This window comes from Drosophila ficusphila, unplaced genomic scaffold, assembly GCF_018152265.1.
Source record: "Drosophila ficusphila isolate 14025-0441.05 unplaced genomic scaffold, ASM1815226v1 contig_470, whole genome shotgun sequence".
Lineage (NCBI taxonomy): Eukaryota > Metazoa > Arthropoda > Insecta > Diptera > Drosophilidae > Drosophila > Drosophila ficusphila.
This window is the reverse complement of record NW_025064389.1, coordinates 3,477,969-3,502,048: the sequence shown is the minus strand read 5'-3', so window position 1 is coordinate 3,502,048 and position 24,080 is coordinate 3,477,969. Positions and strand designations below refer to the sequence as shown.

General features: G+C 35.6%; 1 protein-coding gene across 2 annotated transcripts in view; it reads right to left on the bottom strand.

The window, feature by feature from the left end:
• LOC108086994 (synaptosomal-associated protein 25) overlaps positions 1–19,936 on the bottom strand; it is a 194,143-nt gene extending 174,207 nt beyond the window's left edge. Inside the window, exons 1-3 of one of the 2 annotated variants that reach the window (XM_043208554.1) lie at positions 19,804–19,936; positions 5,871–5,967; positions 925–966 (exon numbers count right to left, since the gene is read on the bottom strand). In XM_043208554.1, the coding sequence (XP_043064489.1) occupies positions 925–966; positions 5,871–5,966 (138 nt within the window). In that variant the 5' untranslated portion in view covers position 5,967; positions 19,804–19,936. The remainder of the gene's footprint in view (positions 1–924; positions 967–5,870; positions 5,968–19,803) is intronic. The other variant, XM_043208553.1, reaches the window with a different exon arrangement.
• Between the last annotated feature and the right edge of the window lie 4,144 nt (positions 19,937–24,080).

Here is a 24,080-nt window from a genome sequence, read left to right as displayed (position 1 = left end):
TCTTCCATTCCAATTTAAGAGGATTCAGTTCCCAGTTCGATTGGCATTTGCGATGACAATCAATAAATCGCAAGGCCAGTCGTTGGAAGTCTGCGGGATAAATCTGGAAAATCAATGTTTTTCACATGGACAGTTATACGTAGCCTGTTCGCGTGTCGGAAAGTCGTCATCATTATTTATTTTTGCACCGGATAACAAAACAAAAAATATTGTTTATCACACCGCTCTCCAATGATTTCGAGTCAAAAAAATTGCACAAAAAATTTGAATTACCAGTGTTCTACTCGTGAAATTGGGGCGAGACAAAGTTCGCCGGGTCCGCTAGTTTTAATGTAATATGTTTGAGTAACTTTTTATTAGGCTAACTAGTTTTTGAAAGTTCGTGCTCCTAAGGTAATTATAATTCTATAAATAATCAGCATGTAAATATATAAAATTTACAAGACGAATCTGAAAAACATGTTTTTTTAATATTTATAAGCTTACTAAGTATAGCACTTCACATCAAAGCTAGAGAGAGGAGTCAATCAAAGCTTTTGCAGCATTTAAATTTTTGTGTTTATCGCCCACCAATCCATAACTACTCACGTATTATTGTATTTCCGCAAAAAAATGTAGATGGTTTTTTCGGTTAAGGCAAATAAAATTCTAATTTAAACAATAACACCTTCCGTGTTTCGTATGTATTTCATTTTTCTTTAAAAACGTGTTGTCCATAATGGCCTTTACCATTTGGAAAGTGGTTTGACTTTTGCCAAGCATCTATTTACTGTTTTTAAATTAAAAAAAGGTGGAATTTAATATAACTGAATCCTGTATCTAAATCCTGATTATGAACGCGAAGATACCCTTGTTTAAAATATTCACAATATTGTTAAACAAAATATAAATATTTTTATGAAGCACTAGTACTAGTTTTCTTACCTCCTCACATAGAGCAAGCATACGCCGCGTACTTTCCAGGGACTAGAAAAAAAAAAAATATACATTTAAAATATTGATGATAATGGTTATTATGGATTTTCAATCATTAAACTTATTTTTACGAGTCATTTAAAGTTACTTCACTTAACTCCCGGCTTGTACCAGGTAGTTTTTTAAGGGGGTCTTCCTATGTGATAGGTTGAAAAAATCGATTTTTTTTTTTTTCATAAATTGCTCCCTTAACATGTCTAGAATACGGTAGTAAAGCGATTTTAGAAAATTCGAAGTCGTTTTAAAGATACAGCAGGTAAAAGAAAGAGCGGTTCGAAGCGCTGAGTTGGCAGTTAGAAACTTTAAACGCGTTTTTCTCAAAACTGTGTTTTTCAAACTTTCCTCCATTGTATCTCAGAAACGGCTGGACCGAATTACTGGAAATTTACCGGGCACACTCAATATATGTAAACGCATGGAATGAACTATTATCAATCGAAAATTTTCAAAACTTCGATTTTTTTATAGCAAAAAAAAAAAAAAAAAAACGCCAAATTTGCAACTTTTTTTAAAATGTCTATAAAAAACCCAATTTTTTTATATTTATTTGATTGTAGTTCATTCCGTGCATTTAAGCCTACAAATTAAAACGCCGTTTATTTTTTTTTTTTCTGATAAGCCGATCAGCTGGAATCGTGGAGGAAGTGGGAGCTCTTTTTTTCGAGGCGGGGGTGTTCAGAGCGCTGTAACTCTAGTTTGACCGAATATTTTTTGCTGAAATTTTTTATTTATACTGTCCAAATATGTGTTAATAAATGATAAAAAAACTTGAAGCTCTAAATATTTACTGGTCGTAGAAAAAAAATCCTAAAATAACCCTAAAAAACAGGCCGTCACATAGGAAGACCCCCTTAAATTAATTTTACACAAAATTTCCGGGGGCCAACAAAGGGTGACGATCGATATAGGGAATCTGAGAGAGCGTAAGAGTTAGGGTTGTGATGATATGTAAAAAATATCGTATCAGTGATATATCGTTTTTTAAAAATCTATCAAATTGATAAAAATATTTATCACCCAAAAATATCGATATATCAAGTATTTTTGATATTTATTTAATTTACATATTTATTTTTATTAATCAACCAAAATTTAACAAAAATTGTTTTTTTTTAACGATTTTCGCTGCACAGTTGCTCAATGCTTTATTTTAAATGCATACATACATTTATATATTATCCTGATTTTACTTTGCCTTTTTCCTATTACAAGTAATTTATAGAAAATTAAAAACAAAATCACTAACACGAAATTAGCGGAAAAAACTCGAGAGCAAATCAAATCAATTACACGGAATTCGTGTACAAACTCAAAAATTCACGGAAATACACACAAATCCACATAAAAATAAATTTTTGGCGCGCTCATCTCCTTGGCTTCCGGGAAATCACATCAGTGTGACCAATTAGGAAATATCAAAAATATATAAAAAAAAAAATTTGCGATATTTGATATATCAGGTTAAAAAATATCATGATATAAATATTTATTTTTGTCAAAAAAATATCGATATATTGATATTTTGATATATTATTCACAATCCTAGTAAGAGTGCTGTTGCACGCACTGTTGTACTTGATTCTCAGGGAGAACCAGTTTGAAGGTAACGCGTGCTTTATTTATCGGTAGATGTGATTTGTGAGTGTGTGTCCAGTGGGGATATCGATACTACCAAAAATCATATCGACGCATTTCCGCGAAAGTATCGTATGTCGCTTTTTTTTCGAAATTGAGATTTTAATGCAAAATTGTTAGGCACCTAATGTCTCACTACCCTGTGCAATATTATAACTGAAAGCCCTATAGTTCCGATAAAATTTAAGTTTCAATTTTATCGTATGTTACAATGTGCGCGCGAAATTATCGTATGTCCATGCAAATTTTTTTTCATTTGCATGGAAATACTGCAATCGCACAAAAATACCGAAACACAAAAATAAAGAAAAAGCTTCTCCTGTAAAATTTGATTTTTCAACATACGATACATTTGCGGAAATGCGTCGATATAACACTAGTACGAATATCCAAAATATTAAGATGGCCCAAGCCTGACAACGGTCCAACCCTGACATAATTCCCCTATATGTATATACTTGATCAGCGTCTGTCCGTCTACTAGTCTCTCAGTTTTAAAGCTAACATGCTGAAACTTTACCAAAAGTTGTATAGTCACGGCACGCAGTATATTTGTCGGAACAGGCCGGATCGGACTATCCAACTGTTTTGCAATTTATTCCGATTTTGCATAAATACTTTGAAATTTATAGGTTTCAAAATCAATTTTATCTTTTCAATCCCTTTTCGCCATCTTTACTACTCAGAGACGCAATAATATTGTAGGTTTTTGTTGGTGTACAACAAAATTTGAAGCTTATTATGTTGCATTGACGCCATGCGTCCACTTTAAAAGTTTGGTTAGAGCTTCCATGAAATTATCATTATCTCCCATTATCGCTTTATGCAAAGCCAATTCTTGAGATGTAGGGGAATGTTGTCAGGGTTGGGCCGTTGTCAGGCTTGGGCCATCTCAATATTTTGAATATTCGTTCTAGTACCATCTGTTAGTGGGTATCTAGAAACTTCTATCGGTCACTCCAAACTTTCCACGTGACAACTTATTTCGGGATTTCATTTTTCTACGTGCCGTTGTTCTGTGAAAAAAAGTGCTCGAAAAAGTTTTTTTAACCTGGCCGAAAAGGTGGAATAACACAAGATTACAACATGTCATCCGCAAAGTGAGCATACAAATACGTTATATAGTTGTTATATTACAAAATACTAAGATATAGTTTCATTGTTAGATATACATAGTTTGGCTATATCATACCATAATAGACTAATACCGCATGTCGTCAGGGTTGGGCCACTCTTGTAGTCAGGCTTGGGCCATCATAATTTTTACATTTTATTCGTGTATTTTCGATTTTTGTTATAATATTTAAGTTTTTTGTAGCAAAAATATGCAAAATAAATTAAATAGATTTCATTAAAAAAATATTTTGATGGATTGAAAGAAGATGAATCATTTTTATCTTTTTTCCTTAGTGTTTCTCGCTACAAACGAAAAACAACTCTGAATAATTTGATATTTACTGTAAAATCCCAAATAATTAAATAAATGAACAAAAAATTGTCAGATTTACCTGAATTCAATTTTATTCCACCACGTTACGATATTGTCAACGATTTTCTGAAGGTGGCCCAACCCTGAATACATGGCCCAACGCTGACTACATTTTTTTTTTCAAACGCCTATAACTTTTTTTGTTTCTGTTTTTTTATTCTCTATTTTTGGTGAACACTTCCTCTCGCTTGTACCTTTCCAAAAATGTATAAACTTATTCTAAATTGTCATTCGTTCAGAACTTATGGACATACATAGGTCAAAATATGGCCCAACCCTGACAACATTCGCCTACTAAAAATGTAAAATTATTGTAATTATTATTATTTACTTTTTGTTTAGTAATATTGTTCGCTTCTTATATAAATGCATGTTCACTGTTTTTTTACTGTACACAGTCCAAAAAAGCCTGCAAGCATTTGGACGAGAAACCTATCGCCTTTCGCCTAGGAAGAAACTGTTTAGTCACTTCTGGAGGATAGGATGATGATAAATTATATGTATTTTCAACCGAGGTGCCCAACATGGTACAATTATACAAGGTAGTCTCGTCGGCAAAAAGCACTCCCTTATTCATTACTCACCACAAGAACGAGTGAGAGGAGTCTGCGTAGTAAGTGCGAGTGAAACGACAAAAGAGCTTTTTGCTTAGCCCTCAGATGGTGCATGGGTCTTAAATTGCTCATTTATAGTAATAGGAGTTCAAGTTTTTTATAAATTAATTTTTAATAGTTTGGTATTTAAAATTAAACGTTGTTTTTATTTTTGGATAGTTATTTCTTTGTTTAGGTTCTTAATTTTAAAATAAATGTCAATATTAAAGTAAATTTTTGTAATATCTAAATTAATGTTTCTTAGCAACAATTAATAGTTTTCCCTTTACATTTTTTGTTATACTAAAATAATCTGAAACGACATGTGAAAAAACAAAAAAAGTTTGCAGCCAAGGGCAGAACGACATCTTTGCACAAGGGTTAATACTCTGAAAAAAATCGCACGCGTGCTCATCCTTCAACAAGCACGAACGCACTGACTAAATAGCCGAACGATTAGGCAGCCGACGAGACTACCTTGTATAATTGTACCGTGGTGCCCAACTTCTATGTTCTGAGTGCTCATTTGTTTTTGTAAAAGCCCGAGTTTTGGAAGTCACTTTTGAAATTCTTTTTTTTATTGCCGCCGCGATCCGACACTGATATCGCGACCATTTAAGTCTGTCAAAAGACATAAGTCATTTTTTCCCTATATTGGTGTTTTGCTCTACAGTAAGCAACTTTTCGACGCCTGCGAGTAATATCTTCACAATGCATGTACCAAGCAAAAGATTCGCCCTCACAAAAATTACTATAAAAATAAAAAAATCGGACTACGTTAGCATATAGCTGAAATAGGAAAGATCAAAAAATCTATATAAAATTAATGGAAATACAATATAATTACAACATCGTTGTTTTTTATCAGACAATAATGGTTTTTTCTAACGTCTCTTGAATTTTCACAAAAGCCGGACGACTATATCATATGAACAAAAGTCAAAAATGTGGAAATGAATAGAAAAATCGTCAAAGCTCCGATGTTGTTTAGCCTTCATGTTTTTTGTTGGACATATTTGAAGTCTGCAAGGGTATATTAGCTTCGGCTTGCCGTAGCTAGCTTCTTTTTTGTTTTTGATATTAAAATAATTTGTTTTTTTTTTTTTTTATTCTTAAGTACATCAGAATCTGTGTGATTTATGACTTCTCAAGACGGCGATGATTAAGTAGACACTCACCTCATCAGCTACACCTTGAGCACTAATTTGCAGCTCCTCTAGTTCAGTTTTGGGGACCTGAGGAGCGGCCATTTCTTCTGTAGGATCCGCCGGCATTCTGAAATTAAAAAAAAAAAATTTATTCAAAATAACGTTTGAAGTATTCGAGGTTTCAAAATTATTAGTTATTACTAATTATTAAATAATTAATTTATTTATTTTAACGCTTCTCAAGTTTTCACAAATTCAATATAAAAGGTCGTGTAATGCTCACCAAAAATAATCTCTAAAAAAATTTTAGATCTCACGCCCCTGTTTGCTTAAATATTTATTTTTTCGGATATATTGGATTTTCTCTAGTTGCCTAAAAAATTATAAACGAGTATTAAAATTGAGACTCAGGTGCTCGACGCTATACTACTGCACCTGGAGCGCTCTTTGCACGAAGCTGCTCTCTGTCCATTTTTATACCCTTGCAGAGCAAAAGGGTATTATAATTTCAGTCAGAAGTTTGCAACGCAGTGAAGGAGACACCTCAGACCCCATAAAGTATATATATTCTTGATCAGCATCACCATCTGAATCGAAATATGTATGTACGTCTGTCCGTCTGTCCGTCTGTCCGTCTGTCCGTCTGTCCGTCTGTCCGTTTCCGCGCAAACTAGTCTCTCAGTTTTAAAGCTATCTTGATGAAACTTTCCCAAAAGTTGTGTAGTTGCTGCACGCAGTATATAAGTCGGAACGGGCCGGATCGGCCGACTATATCGGATAGCTCCAATACAAGAGAATGAAATAAAAAATTCTCACTCTATTGTTTTTCATCAGATCGACTTGAATTCTTCAAGATGGCGTTTTCTAACTGTTATTGAATTTCGGATTAAATTTGAACAAAATCGGATAACTCCATCATATAGCTGTCATAGGAGAGATCGAAAAATATATATAGAATTAATGGAAATAAATTGATAGCATCGTTGTTTTTTATCCCACGAGCAAGATTTTTTGAGTATCAAGTTTTTTTAACTAGCCTTGATTTGTAAAAAAAATTTCATAAAAATCGGACAACTATATCATATAGCTGCCATAGGAAAGATCGAAAAATCTATATAGAATTAACGGAAATAAAATGATAACATCGTTATTTCTCATCAGAAAATCAAGATTTTTGGAATATAAAGTTTTCTAACGACTCTTGAATAACAAATAAAATTTCATCAAAATCGGACAACTATATCATATAGCGGCGATATGAACAATAGTCAAAAATATGGAAAACTAATAGAAAAGTCGTCGTAGCTTCGATGTTGTTTAGCCTTTGTGTATTCTGTTCGAAATATTTGATGACTGCAAGGGTATATAAGCTTCGGCTTGCCGAAGCTAGCTTCCTTTCTTGTTATCTCTCTTATGTCGGGTTCAAGCAAACTGCATACTAAGCAACTGTATATTCTTCTAAGTTAAGCTTTCGTTTGGCTAAGTTAGTGTGTAGCACCCAAGCAAATAAAACACATGCGTTAAATTAAGCCTATATTATCGTGGGTTTAGTTAATCAATCAAGGGTGGCACTTTGGTTGTGTTCCCCAAAAACATTTTGGTGACTCCGACAGTTGTTCAATTAGGTTAGGTGCTACTTGATGTTTTTATTGTTTTATAGGTATCGTTTAAACATTCGTTGTTACATTCGATCGAAAACACATGAATTTATAGAACGCTTCTCCATAACTCCTTTGGTTTATGGAGATGTTTCTTTGCACAAGACAGTCTTTCAAGCTTGTTTGTTTTTGTTATGTATGGGATTTTAAAGTCACAATGGCGATCTTAGCTGTTAAGTTTATTTGATCGACAGTAGATTGGAGCTTCAGAAAAACATTTTTTTTTTCATTTCTGTACTTCAGTAAAGATCGATTCCTGTTTTGCGCTTAGCACCTGATCTTAAATTAAGTTGTTTGATTCTCACTTCTTCAGTGTAAAAATATAAAATATAAAGATGCAGTCAAAGTACTTATGCCATGAAAAAAGCCAGTGTATGCATACGTTCTTATCGGCACAGAGAGAATGCAAAACATAAACGACACAAAATTCGGCATGCACTCCCCTTGATAGTCAATTTTGGAGGTAGCTTGTTGTCATGAATCATATTCTGATAATTTATAAAAATGATAACATACATTACATTCAAGAAAATTTGTCAATCGCAGATTTACATGGACTGCTTTGCAGTCATTCTTGGAAAAGGTGGAAAACCTCGATCCGACCTTGGTAATTCAAACCCCAGACCAGGAGATGGGAACAAACGAGCATGGATATAAACAAGTTCAAATCATCTGGTATATCTATTTTGCGATGCTGGGGTCATTAGTTGCCAAAGTGTTCTAAATTCTTAAACTTGAATTCGAATTTTCAATTCTGATAAGCAAAGAAAAAGACTCTTTGTCCAGCTGCTTGCGCAAGGGACATAGTTCGCAACAATCATCTAACTCATTTTCATCTCCATCATCTGACCCACTCCTAAGCTCTCGGCCGTTTTCTTCATGAGCGCTAGTGACATGCTCATATTCATCATCGCATTATGATCATTATTTAGCACACCCTCCACTAAGATCCTTAAAGATTAGTCCAACTGCTAAAATCTACGTAAAAATAGAGATGGTGCATTTATGCCTTCCCGAGCAATCTTATATTCAAGTTTCCAATGAACTTCAATGCTTCGGAACTTGCTAGCCAACTTAATTTAAAGGTAGTTGCTAGTCCATTAACCGAATTGACTTTTTTATTGGCGTTGGTGTGTTTTTTTAAGTAATTGCTACGGAATATAATTTTGTTAGCGACAAGCCAAAACTACACAATACCAAGCCTGGTTAGATTGTCTCTGGAGGGATTCAAGTATGCCAAATCTTATGATTTTTTAGTTGCCTCAATTGGAAAATTGAGGATTTTTTTCAACCTGGTATGTTGCCTTAAACTAGCGATGCGAACTCCTTTTAAGCGATGCGAATTTTTTTTATTGTCAATACCAACCACGCGTCCGCTTTCTTATAAGTTCAAACGAAGAGGAATATTTTCCAATTGGAGCACAAATTTAAATTGAAGAGGTATATAACTACAACAAATAGCAGCCGTTTAAATTAAATTTATTTTTTATTAAAATTTTTTTTTTTTACACACGAAGTTAGCTAAACTTATCAAAGGCGTCAAGAAAACCATAGATTTGATTGCCCCTTTTAATGCTGTTCTGACACGACAGATGTCGTGTCGCAAGGCTGTACCCCGAGAGAATTGCTAGTGAAAGCAACAGCTCTGTATAAATTTCTAAGACCGTTCTGAGTTCGCCTGCAGTTGATTCTCAAGTTTTGGACAATTCACAGGTCGGTCGGCGAGCGAACAGGATCAATTGGCTTTCTGACCAGGTTAGGGTTGCGATCTATTTAGCGAAACTACATTGTAAGAACCTTAATATAAAAAATACTAGTTTTGGCAACTAAAACACATTCATTCAGTTGAAAGTTCCACAGCAAATAAAAACAGACGTGTTTTTTTAGATCGCTCCGGCGTGTAACTAAAAATACATCGAAAATAGCCGAATTTAGGGTACGCAGAGGTACCTCTGCTCATGTTGACTGTGGAAATTATCAAATAATGTTCTAATTAATTTTTTAAACGATAATATAGTTTGTCAAAAACAACGCCAACATTTGAGAGCGAAAGCTCTGTAACGAAGAGCCATAATGAGGAAGTCTTGGCAACAACAACAACTCTCGACAATCAGAACAAATGCTTACTTCTCCACAAGAGTTACCAGATTCAACGAAAACTTCAACACTGCGAGTGAATACGGAGAAAGCACGCTCGCTTTCTCCCGCTGACAAGAAATCGATTTCTTAGTAACTCAAAAGAGGACGATTTTACCTCTCAAACACCTAAGGCCAATTCTTTTTAAGAAACAAGAAAGGAAGCTAGCTTCGGCAAGCCGAAGCTTATATACCCTTGCAGTCATCAAACATTTCGAACAAAATACATAAAGGCTAACAACATCGAAGCCATGACGACTTTTCTATTAATTTTTCATATTTTCGACATGGCAGCTATATGATCTAGTTGTCCGATTTTTATGAAATTTTTTTCTTGGTTCAAGGGTAGTCCAAAAAGTCGATTTTGTAAAAATCATGCTCGTGGAATAAAAAACAACAACATTATGATTATTTTGCCATTATTTCTATATATATTTTTTGATCTTTCCCATGGCAGCTATATGATAGAGCTATCCGATATAGTCGGCCGATCCGGCTCGTTCCGACTTATATACTGCGTGCAATAACTACACACCTTTTGGGAAAGTTTCAGCAAGATAGCTTTAAAACTGAGCGACTAGTTTGAAGAGAAACGGACAGACAGACAGACAGACAGACGGGCAGACGGACAGACGTACAGACGGATTTCGATTCAGATCGTGATGCTGATCAAGAATATATATACTTTATGGGATCTGAGGTGTCTCCTTCACTGTGTTGCAAACTTCTGACTGAAATTATAATTCCCCTTGCTCTGCAAGGGTATAAAAAGGGTAACACGAGTGCAACAAAAATAAAAGTGAACGACGAACAAGAATATCGATCAGTGGCCAAATACCTCGACGAAGTTAATTGCTTTTTTTTTTAGATTTATCTTTATTTATTGAATCTTCTCTTGAAGAGACTTACAATAAGAATTCAAATCTTAACCTATATTATTTTATATTATTTATTTATTATATTATGTTTTTTAATTGGTCGACAGCCCTCAATTGGGCAGGAGTGGGCAGTCGTTGCGCTATAGACGAGAGTGGCTCCTGAGCTGCCTGGCTAGTTGGTTTGGATGTATTGATAGTCTATCTTCGTATTTCAAAACTTTACTATCAATTTCTTCTTTGACGGGTTTTATATTTTTTTGTGTTGCGAATATACCAGGGGGCCCCCGTTATTGTTCGCAGTATCTTTGACTGCACTCATTGGATGATTTCTATGTTGCTGCTGCTTGCGTTCCCCCAGAGTTCAGACCCGTACGTCCAGGTTGGCTTTAGACATGAGTTATATTGTAGAACTTTGTATTCCAGCGGAAGAGGTGAGCGAGAGTTGATGAGCCAGTAAAACTGTTGGCCTTGAGTTTTAGTGAGGCCTTCTTTGCTTCATTGTGCCTTCTCCAGGTAAGCCGCCTGTCTAAGTGGATGCCCAGGTAGGTGACTTCGTTGACTTGGGGGATTTGTTTGTTGTTTAGGGACAGTGGTGGGCAGGTTTCCCGATTGAGTGTAAACGTAATGTGCTTACACTTTTGATCGTTGACTTGTATGCGCCAATCTGCAAACCATTTTTCCACGTCCTTCAGATGGTTTTTTAAGTGAGGTGTTGCTGTGTTTGGACCTTTTGAGCGACTGATTATAGCTGTATCATCAGTAAAGGTGGATAGAATGATTTGACTGCTTGTGGGAATATCAGCACACTTCCTTGGGGTACTTCAGCCTTGATTTTTTGGTTTTCAGAGAACAAGTTTTTGCATCTTACAGTAAAAACTCTTTCTTTGAGGTAAGATTCAAGCAACTTGTGGGTGTTTTGTGGCAAGACAGTCTTGATTTTGTAAACTAGACCTTCAATCTAAAAGCGATCGAAGGCTTGAGGCGCGTCCAGGAATATGTCACTGTAGTATTCCCTGTATTCAAAAGTTATGCGATTTACCTGTTCGATAGTTCCGTGCTTTTCCCTAAAGCTGAACTGATGCAGGGGAATGGCTCTGTTGTTTTGGAGGTGTGTTCTTATCAGCTTTTCAAATAGCTTTAATAAGAACGGAAGGTCTTTGCCTGGTTTCGGTATCATTGTGATGACAGACTTTTCCCATTGCAGAGGAAAATAGCCCCATTTGAGAATTGAGTTGAATATGGTGGTGATGCATTTAACTGCACATGCAGGCAGTTCAATTATCATTTTAGGCGAAATTAAATCATGGCCGGGTGCTTTTTTTGGATTCATCTCTTCTGCAATGGCTTTTGTGACTGTACTTGTTTCAAGAACAATTGTGGAGGAAGGCTCTGCTGGTGGGATGTTTGGCAAAGTAAATTGATTCGCCGGCGGATGAGGTTGGAAGACGTTTTGTAAGTGAGAGGCGAAGATGTTGGCCTTTTCCTCGTCACTGCGCGCCCGTACACCTGTTGTTGATCGAATTGGAAAATCGGGTTCTATAGGTGGTTGAATGTTTGGGTGTGGTCTCCAGAGTGGAAAGTTGTTGCTAGTGGGTGAAAGCTGTGATATATAGACACGTTGAGCCTGATTCTTCTAAGTTATTAGAGCCTTAGATAGCTTCCGACAAGTTTATTTAAAGCTTTGATTAGTGGCTGGGGATCGGTGTGTCTGCCAGTTTCTGCGAAGTCTACGGTTTTCTTGAAGGAGCGATTGGATCCGCATGTTTGTGCGCATAGTATTTGGGAGGGATGTAGTTAAAGCTTCAGGTGTGGAGTGTTTGGCAGCTGAGGACATTACATCTGCTATGAGCTTAAGTGAGTTTTCAATGTCACCCAGCGGGAAAAACCAGTGGAAAATATGCTATTTTCCAGTGGTTTCTTCATACAAGCGGAATGTGGAAAACCTCCTTCACCCCTTACATTTCTGCCATCTCTCCTTTCAAAATACACGGGGGTGACACACAAAAGTAAGGGGTGAAGGGCAAAATCCAGTAGACCTACAGCTGCTGAATGCAGGACAAAATCCACTGGATTTTTCCCTTACCGCTGAACAAAAATTGTCCTTACTTTGGTAAAAATTATGGTAAAATTCAAAAACCCACCCCCGAAATCGGTCCGAAATCGTCTATCCCTACACCTACGCCTGCTAAAAGCAGAAGGTTTTCCAGTCAAATAAAAACCTACTTTCACTTTTCCGCTGGGCAGCTTCACTCGAGATATTGGGCTCGATTTCAATGTGAGAGCTGATATATTTTTTATACTTTAGCCAGTTTGTTGTATTGGAAGTCAGAAATTGTGGTCTCTTTACAAGCTGTGGGTGTTCAAATAGGCAGAGAAGAACAGGCGAGTGATCAGATGAAAGTTCCGCCAGTGTTCCAACGCGTAACAGCCTGGGTGGCACTCTCCTAGTTACGGAAAAATCTATAATGTCTGGTCGTTTATTCGGATCTGCTTGCCAGTATGTAGGCCTACCCGGTGAAAAAAAATCTAGCTTATTACTAGGTTTGATAGTAGCACTGTATAGTTGGCGTCCTTTGGGGTTAATAAGACGAGAGCCCCAGTAGTGGTGTTTTGCATTATAGTCACCGGCAGCTATAAAGCAGTTACCTAGTGAGTTGTGGAAGCCCAAAAATGCATTCTCTGGAATATTGAATCGTGCGGGACAATACACAGCTGATCGTGTGAGTGGACCGCTTCTTATATTGATACGTAGGGATGTGGCCTGCAGGTAGTTTGTAGCGAATGTGTCCTGAGGATGATGCTTTATGCGCTGTTTGACGAGAATGCCGGTGCCTCCATGCGCTTTGCCATCTGGATGGTTGGTCGCGTGAAATACATAGCCGGCGAGATAAAAATAGTTTTTATTGGTTAGATGAGTTTCCGAGAGAAGCATGATGTCGATATCATGGTTGTTTAGGAACTGAAGGAGTTCGTATTTGTGTTGGGAAACGCCGTTGGCGTTCCAGAAACATATTTTTAAGGGATTCATTTAGATTGTTTAATCAAAAGCTCCAAAAGAAGATTTTGATTTCGCGTTAGGTCTTGCAGGGTACTTTGTATCGCTAGCATGATTTTTGTAAGCGTGGGTAGTGTATGTGCTTGTCCGATATGTGCTTGTGCCTCTGAGTCTGCGCCTCTGAGTCAGACGTGTCTTGAGTTCTTTATAGATAGGGCAGCCCCTATAGTTGGCTGTGTGGTTTCCACCAAAGTTACTACATTTCCTCCTCGCAGGGTGTTCTTTGTTTCTCAGACATGCATATATGCAGTGCAAATCAACACAGGCGACGCAGACTGATCGCAAGGTGCAGTAGCTCCTTGTGTGCCGAAACTCCTGACAGTTAGTACACTGAACCGGGCCGTTTCGCTTGTGTGGCTCCTCTACGGAAATTCTTCGGTGGAGAAGATATTGTAACTTGTAAATAGGGTGGACTGCACCTTAATTTTTAGGTGCAGTCTCTGGCGCCAATTCAATCTTAAATAGTGGCTGAGGAATTTTGGCCCTGTTGATATTGGTAACATGTTTAACGTCAAAACCTTGTTCTTTTAGTCCCTCGGCTACTGGGACGGTTGATTTTATGCCTTTTACTATAACTTGCAGTCCTTTGCTACTTTTAAGCTGGTAGGTGTAGAATTTACCGGCACACGGTCGAGGAAATTCGTTGCAGTGCGGTAGTTGCTTTCATTTTTTATTTGGAGTTTGGTTTCTGATATATTACCTCTTTTTAAGTTGGTATTATTTAGCCCGATTTTTTGTTTAAGATTGTTAATAAGCTCCGAGCAATTGTGTTTCCTAATATAGAAGGGGGGTGGCTTTACATCCTTGGTGGGTTGAGGCGGTTGACCCTCATCTTCTCCAAGGTCACCAAGTATAGCAAATCTATTTTCAGAAGTTGCCTTGTTGTTGTTGCCCGAAGTTGTCGATACCTTCGGCAGGTTTGCATTAGTTTTTTGTGGGCTAAGCTTTCTTTTTATTTGTACATACCGATCGATCCCGGTCTGTACAAGCGTAGTTTGTGGGAGAGCGGCAGCAGAGACACATTTTAATTGCGATGATAATATCGGCCACAGATTTGCCACCGACGTTGAAGTTGTTGTTGTCGTCGTCGAAACAACAGTTGTAAGAGAGGACACCGTGCTAGTCAGCGCAAGAGCTGACGTAGTCAGTGCAATGAGTGGTGAGAGTGGAGATGGGCATTGGGAACTCCACGACTGGGTCATGGCAGCGCTGCTTGAGCTTAGGAGTGCAGGTGACAGAGAGCGCGCTCTCTCGGAAGCAGTCAATGACATTGCTTTTGTTGTTGCGTGTTCGTTACTTACTGTCTCCGAAACAATTGCTACATCAGCATTATTCCGGGCAGAAGACAGTCGGCGTTCGTCTTGCTTTTGTTGTTGTTGCATTCGACTTTGACTCGTGGATTTGCCAGTTGCACTTATTAATGATTTACCCGCAGGCATTGTACTTTGTTTGAAATTAATTGTTTTCTTCACTTTGATCTGTTAGAAAAGAAAGAAAGGGAGCTAATATGGTTAGGCATTGCTGCCAGCAATTTTTCAGTTTTATTTCACTTAAATATTAAACTAACTGACTCGCTTGGCGGAGAGATAAAAAAACACGTCTGCACGGGGCAAGAAGTAAAATTTACCAGAAGTAAATTACTACACCTACAAACTTACAAGTTGCAAAGGGTTACAAGTAGTTATCAAGGGAATCGAAGCAGAAGTCCCTTTCTATGAGATTATATCTGGACCTAAAGAGAAAGGTTTTATTGCCAAAATGGCTACGAAAATCTATACTATTCTATACTAATATTATAAAGAGGTAAAATTTGTTTGTTTGTTTGTTTGTTTGCAACTCCGTAACTACTGGTCCGATTTAAAAAATTCTTTTACCGATAGAAAGCTACATTATCGTGGAGTAAAATAGGCCATATGAAAAAAATTAGGGATCCGTAAGAAAATTGCAATATTGTCGCATATCAAGTGAGTTGCTACCTCATCACACTGACAAACACGCTACCATAGCATTTTAACTCAATTTATGTGGTTTTCATTTATCATTTCCAAGTGAATTAAGTTTTTTCACATATTATGCAAACCTTAGTGTTCTGTGCTCAGTTAATTTCATGGACAAACGGGTATTGTGTTCACTGTGAAATTGTGAAAAAAAAGTATTTTTATTCAATTTAAGTTGAACTGTGAAAATTATGTGGATCGTGCACTTGAGAATAAATTCACCACTCTGTTCATAGTCCAAAATGCTTAGAGGACGGCGTGCAAACATTGGCCGCAGACATCCAAGCCAGCAACAAGTATATTCACAAAAACTTAAGCGAAGAAAGACAAATGAGCACATGGAGATCATTGGCATCATTCAATCGCTTGGCATTCCAATATGAACACTGCGAACTACAGTGATAATGAAAATTTAGATATTTGAAAAATGTTGCAACATTGACTATTATTTTGTTAAATTGTGTTGACCAGCGAAGTGGACACAGGACCTCTAGTATAATATATATATGGCTGCTACTTCTTCAAAGCCACCGGAACCCGATTAAAGACCTATAAACTATGGTGTTGCTTTCACAAGTGAAGCTAAAGAATAAATAACAACAAAAAGGCGCCTTCGAAGAAGAGCAATACATGTAGGGGAGAGTGGGGATAGATGAACCACTTTTTCTGTTGAACATTATTATGTCTGAACAATTCGACGTTAGGGTCTGCTGTTTATAGGAATCTAAAAGAGCATTCATTTCTTTGCATTTAAAGTAGTTGGTGAAAATAATATGTCACTTTTTTGAACTTTATGGGCATTTTAAATTTTTGTCTCGAATGGTTCAAGTGTCCCCACCCGTGGGGATACTTAAACCACCCCACAAACATACTTAAACCACCTTTCAGGCTAATGGAATATTTTGAAATGCGTGAGATATACGTGAAAATAACATAATTTGCGTCTATTTAAGTTAACAAAAAATTTTCTAGAGTTCAATGCCACAGGCGGAGCACAATAAATTTTTCCCAAGAAAACGTTATGTCGCAAATAGCTGCGAAAGGCGCACAAAAACTTTGATTAGTGATAGAAATTACAGCAATTGTTTGACGCGATCACGCGTACGTGTGATGTTAAGATACCGACTGGATAAACAACACATACATATGAAGATGGTGCACCAAATCCTGATAGAAGGTGAAATATTACTAGTGGTTCATCTATCCCCATGGTTCACCTATCCCCACTCTCCCCTATATAAAGCCTAATTTTGACTCAATAAAATTAGTACGAAAAGAACTCTTTACGTATTCACTTCTCCGCAGCCCAATTTGTACTGTACTTGTGCGGCGACTATTGCCACTGGTTTTGTACTTGCGGCACGCAACAAAAACACAAACTCCAGATTTCAGCATCAGGAATTCAATTGAATTCCTACAATAATTTCTAGCGTATCTTTTTATACCTTTGCAGAGCAAAAGGGTATTATAATTTCAGCCAGAAGTTTGCAACGCAGTGAAGGAGACACCTCATATATACACAAAGTATATATATTCTTGATCAGCATCACCATCTGACTCGAAATACGTCTGTCCGTTTCTCTTTTTAAAGCTATATTGCTGAAACTTTACCAAAAGTTGTGTAGTTATTGCACGCAGTATATAAGTCGGAACAAGCCGGATCGGCAAAAACTAGATAGGATAGCTCCCATACGAGAGAAAAAAATTCTCACGACGTTTTTTTTTATCATATCGATTTGATTAATTACACATCCACACAAAAAAAAATATTTTTTCGGGCCTGGAGGTCAGACCATGTTTACTATATGTTTTCGGGTCGCTGAATCCGAATCCGAGGTCCAAAAAACCCCAGCACGTCAGGGTTCTGACATAACCTTAAAAAACCTCATACAAAATTATATTCGAGTCCGTAAGTCAGACCATGTTTATTATATGTTTTCAGGGTCGCTGAATCCGAATCCGAGGTTTAAAAATCTCCAGAATGTTAGGGTTACGACATAACCTCAAAAACTTGACAAAATTTTTATTTTCCGAGTTCTGGGCTCAGACCATGTTTACCATAAAACAAAAGTTTGTACTTATTGAGACCGAGACTTCGAATTCCGAAAATTTTTGGACCTCGGATTCGGATTCAGCGACCCCGAAAACATATAGTAAACATGGTCTGACCTCCAGGCCCGAAAAATATTTTTTTTTGTGTGGCTGTGTTATTGAATTCCGAATTAAATTTTATTAAAATCGGATAATAGGAAAGATCTAAAAATATATATAAATAAATAATGGGGAAAAAGTATAACGTCGTTGTTTTAAATCCCACGGGCATGATTTTCAAAATATTAAGTTTTTTAATAACCCTTGAATCGATAAAAAAAATCCCTAAATTCCGACAACGTTATCATATAGCTGCCATAGGAGAGTCCGAAAAATCTATATAAAAATAATGGAAATAAAATAATAACATCGTTGTTTTTCATCAGACAAGCATAATTTTTGGAATATAAAGTTTTCTAACGAATTACATATTCAATTTTATCAAAATTGGACAAAAAAATATCATATACAGTGGCGAGCAAAAGTGAGTGCATATTCACGAAACTGAAAACTTTAGATTCTAAAAACTTAGCTTGTCTGATGAAAAACAACAATGTTTCCCTTATTCCTATAGATTTTTCGATCTTTCCTATGGCAGCTATATGATATAGTAGTCCGATTTTTATGAATTTTTTTTCTTGATTCAAAGGTATTTAAAAAACTTGATGTTTTAAAAATCATGCTCGTGGGATTAAAAACAACGACTTTATAATTGATTTTTGGAATATAGAGTTTTCTAATGACATTTGAATTTGAAATTGTTCAGCCTTTATGTATTTTATTCGACATATTTGATGACTGCAAGGGTATGCAAGCTTCGACTCGCCGAAGTTAGCTTCCTTTCTTGTTTTGTGGATCGGTTTTAAAAGATGCGAGAATATTCTAGACATGTACAACTTAAAAAGCCAAAAAAAGAAAACCATTTTTTTAAAACCGTGATAACTTTGTAAACCTTTAAACCCTATACCTACTACCGAGTCTTTGCTTATCTTAAAACCATTACTTTTGTCTTACGTAACAAAAACTGCTTGGTATCGTAAGGACCACTTGTTTGTGTTAAACATAGTGCATAAACGCCCAAACAAAGCAGATAAATTTTAACATAACTTATTAAAACAATCTTAGAAGTATTCTTGATACAATTATTACAAAAAAATTATTTATTATGTAAAAAACCCAATAACAATAATCGACGACAAAATATTCACTGTTTTATTTAGGTTAAAATGAATTATGGAGTTCGTAACAGACTTAAAAGAAACTCAAAAAGTAAAATAAATAAAAACTAAGTACGTTATAGTTTTGTTTAAAATAATTTTATATAGAGTTTCCGATATTTCCCTTGGTAGTTGTATAATAGAATCGCCGATCTTTTTGAAATTTTACACAACAAAGAAAAACTGATTAAAAACGATGACTTTTTCCTATCTGATCGTCCAATCTCCGCCTTTCTGGGTGATATCCTGAAATAGCAACAGTAGTAAAGTTTTAAGGAGATGGCTTAAAACTGAGAGACTAATTTGCATTGGAACTTCCAGGCGGGCAGTCATTATTGTTAAAAAAACAAAATCCAACTATATTTTTGATCAACATCACCGTTTGTGTCAATCATGTATATTTATACTTATAGCGCCTTATATTTAACGATTCAACTCAAATAAACAATCATACATATATGTATATTACATAAAAAACTATATGCATACAGGTTTTGAAAAAATGAAGTCCGATTGTTCTAAAACAAAAGTACTAGTTTGGATTGAAACAGACTTATTTCCAATAATACAAATAAAAGGTTATAATAAATTTAAATGTGGTAACAGTTCAGAAAAAACTACTTTGCCGCAAAATTTACTTCTTATATAAATGTAAAATTTATTTTTAAATGTGTATATTAATTGATGTTTCAAATGTATATGACGTATTTTGAATTATTAATATTGTAATATACAAAAACACTACATTGCTCTGCATATGTATATTCTATGTTTTTTGCAAAGAAAGCCACGCATAAAATAGTTGAAATTCCTAACATTTTATAATAATAATAATCTGTGCTTTTCATAAAAGTTCATAATATACTTAATCTCAGTACTTATTTTTTTTTGACTATCCGGAAATTTAAGAATACTTCGGTCGTTAACATACCTGTCTCTTTAATGTCTGTCTAATTGGCAATCAATAAACAAGAATATAAGTACTCTTTTGTGTACACAAAAGTTCACAGAGCCGCTGAATGACAAATTAAAAAATTTAGTTAAAATGAGACAAAGTACGAAAAGAATTTGCGCGCGCAGGGCTTATACGAATAATGATGTTCATGGTTTACATGTCATTGTGTACTAGAGGGTTTTAAAAATGACATAACTCCGCCAGGAAAAAGGGACATAGCTTTGCCCAAAAAGTATATTTTAAATACCTTTGTAGTATAATCATCAAAAAAATAGAGCAATGAAAAAAAACGCCCATAAATACCACCAATAAAAAATCTAAAAAGAAGCATGAAGTTTAATCAGTTGTCTAAGCAATTAACAATTCTATGGTATATCTTCCTTTTTTGATTAAAAAAAGGTTTAGAAGTTTATAGTAACAAGTTTTTTAGATTTGGTCTAATCCAAAAAACGTCACCAATACTGTAGAGTTTTACTTTCTTTCCATTTATTTTATTATTTTTCTAATTCAAGCGACGTTAAAAAACTCTATGTTCCAAAAAATTTTGATATAATTATAATTATGATTTCGTTAGTCTCAATTGAACTTTCCCCTTCTAAGGGATTTTTTTTATTTTGATTGGCTATAAACCATCTGCAGAAAATCACGCAAAAAATAAAAAAAGTTATCTTAATCCATGCAGCCGTTCGTGAGTTAGTAAGCTGCATCCCAATGTAGACGTAATGCGTATATCATTCCAATGTATCCCTACATACTATAATCAATCTGACTGTTGCAATTAAAAGCAGCACGGCGTTTTAATCATCGCCGTGCAAGATCAGTACTATTCTGTGCATTACGTTCACGCTGCGATGCATTAGCTTGTGAGCGTTCATCTGGAGTCTGAGATCGTCTTAATAATGCCAGTTGATTTGCATTACGAGTTCGCCGGCCTATGTTTGGTCGTCTGGCTCGTGGCATTTTACCTTCATATATAAAAATATCATTAATTAATTCACTATTAAATAAATTTATTTTACAGGGTGGGCCATTTAAAGTTTGACCCACTTGATTCTTAAAACAAAAACAAAGAAGTGGACAATTTTTTTTTTATTCCAAAAATCATTTATTTTGGTCCAAGGGGATTTTTTACAAATTATTATTAAAAATGATATCACGTAAATGGGCACCTTTAGCACTGACAGCCGAATGCATTCTTTTTTCAGCATTTTCCATGACTTTGGTCAATGTTTCAGACGATATGGCGGCTATTTCACGTCTAATGTTGTCTTTTAGTTGACTTAAGGTTTTTGGTTTATTAGCGTATACCTTGGATTTCAAATAACCCCACAAATAAAAGTCTGGTGCCGTCAAATCTGGTGATGTTGGGGGCCAGTCAAAATCACCACTTTCGTTTTCAGACATTTCGATGGCCCATTTGGCAAAATTTAGGCGTCTTGGATAAACATCTGGGTTATCTTATGTGCCATTTGAATTTTGTAAGGAAACATCTTCAAATCGCTATGAACTATGCGTCGGAGAGTAGTGCGAGCGATGCCTAATTCCTGAGATCGTCGATAAGTCGATGTCGTAGGAGTCTCATCAATACTGGCTCGTACAGCTTCGATATTTTCATTAGAACGTCTTGTTCGTTGCCTGGATACATGACTGGCATTACTTAGATTACCGGTGTTTACAAATTTTGCGTACGAAGACTTAATTGTGTTTTTAACTGGAGCACTTTTAACTTTATTCATTTTACGAAACCCACGTTGGGTTAACACAATTGAGAATTTATTTTCAATGTAGACCTGAACAATTTGAGCGCGTTCCTTTGGAGTGTATTGTTCCATGGTATCAATTGTCTTCGACTGACGCTTCCAACGTGGTATGACATTTGACGATCTGTCGACGCTGTCAAAAGTTACAGGGTTGCCAAATGGGTCAAATTTAAATGGCCCACCCTGTACTATACTAATTCAAGATTTTTGTGTTCGGAGCAGACCGCCAGTACCTAATCTGGTGCGCATAGGTGTACCGCTGCAGTTACATTTCTAATCCGCTCTTCAAGCTACTCATATGGGACATTCTTTTACAAATCGTACACCTTTTTTTGCGTAACAATTCCGATTTTTGTCAACAAATTTTTTTGAAGTGTAGGACGCATAATAAAAAGACACGTGTATCGGTATTTTGCTTTAAAATTTTTTTTTACAAAGTTATGATTTTTGACAATATCAATGGTTCTCCATCCTTGAACACGTTAAATCAATTATCTCTTGTTCTATTAATCGTATCGTTACAATTTTTTTTTTTATTATTTAGTTCAAGAATTCAGCTTTCAAAAAATAATTTTATTTTTTAATTTAATTTTTTATTTATAAGAATTAGTTACAAATTAATCATTATATCGACATTTCAATTCCGATCCCCACAACTTATTTAATTGAAAAAAAATCAGTTTATTATCCCTATGTTTCGCTTAATAAACAGTAAAAGGAATTAGAGTGGGGTCTTCATCAGATCAAGAGAAATTAAATAATTTTCGACTCTTCGCGCAGCGCGCGCTCCACGTGCTGCCGCAGCGCGATCAATGTTATTTTATATCTTATTACCTAATAGAGACCCCATTCTAAATCCAAATGTTTTTTCTTAGGAATGACGTATAGAATTGTAATTTTCCTTATTATATATGTTTTGGGGATCAGCTTTGAAACCATTAAATTGTTTATAACTTTTTTTCTGAACAAATAAAAAAATTGCAAGTAAAAAACTTGAAAGGCAGCATTAATACCTATTGAATAAAAAAAAAGTTTTTATTATGTGTCTACTGGAAGCGGAGATAATATATTTCATATATAGAAAAAATAAATAAAAACCATTTTTTTTGAGTAAAATCCTTTTACTCGTGTCGAATAAAATCTTCCATAAAAGCTGAAAAAAAATTTTCATTCAATTCTGAGATATGAAAAAAAATTTTTCTCGAATCCGTACGATTTGTAAAAAGAATGTCCCATATGCTTGTTTATCTTTGTTATCTATAATTGTTAGAACGACTTTGTAAAGACCCGCACTTTCGGCCGGCAACACAGTCAAGCATACCAAATTTAGGGTGACCAGGCGTACGTATTAATACGGACATGTCCGTATTTTCAGCTCTGTCCGTATTTTTTGTAAAAATGTCCGTATTTTTCGCGTTTTTGACGAAAACACAGGTTGCCCTTGCAACAAGCTTTTGATAATTAACACGGCATAATGTCCGAGTCACCCGATCTTTCGACATTGAATCTATTGTAATGAAAATTTTCAATCACTTCTCGATTAACATCGTTCGGACAAATCAATTGAAGGATTTTTGCGATTTCGTTGATGTGGAGTACAGGAAACTGCTATCTCACAGCAGTGCCGGATTAGCCATATAGCAGGAGTAGCAAATGCTACGGGCCCCGCGCATTGGGGGCCCCGCGCTGCCGCGCTCCAACTCCTACCTATCTGATCGTAAAAAAAAAAAAAATTTAGATAGGAACCTAAAAATAATTTGCATGACTTAAGCGTGAAGCGCTTAGGCTATGCTTTACTCCCATCTGAAAATATAAAACTCGATTTCGTCACGTTATATTTTATCTGAAATTAAACCACATTTCTACCCTTCAAGCGGCCAGATTTTCATTTTTTTATATAGGTATACATTTATTTTGGGAGTTTACGTAGCCGAGATTGTACTTTTTTATCGATTTTAATATTATATATATATATTTATAATATTATATAGCCAAAGATCTGACCAACTGTGAAGAATACCAGCAACAGACATCAAGACGAATCAAGCGAAATACAAAGTACGACCATTTCAGCGGGTCTACTACACTCGACGACTTTGTTGAAAATCAAACTCCTGGACAACGTTTCGAAGTTCAGGTGTTTATTGTCATTATTGATAACGTACTGTCTGCTTTAAGGGATTATATACCTTTTTCACCAGAGAAATACAGGGTTTTTATTTATTTTTTTTAGCATGTTACCATTGTTTTATTTAAATACAATATACATTTTATCAACGTACGTGTCCTTAAGTAAATTCGTATAAAATTTCGAGTGAAAATATTCATAATTGTGGAAGTTATAGTCCTTGCCGCAGAAGTCCTTTTTTCAGTAGTGGCTCACGGTTAGCATGAAAACAAGGAAACGGCTCAACAGAAAAAAAAAAAAAAAACTACGTTAGTATATAGTGTTACCTAGTTCGTGAACGAAATATTTTACGAAAAAAATTTTTT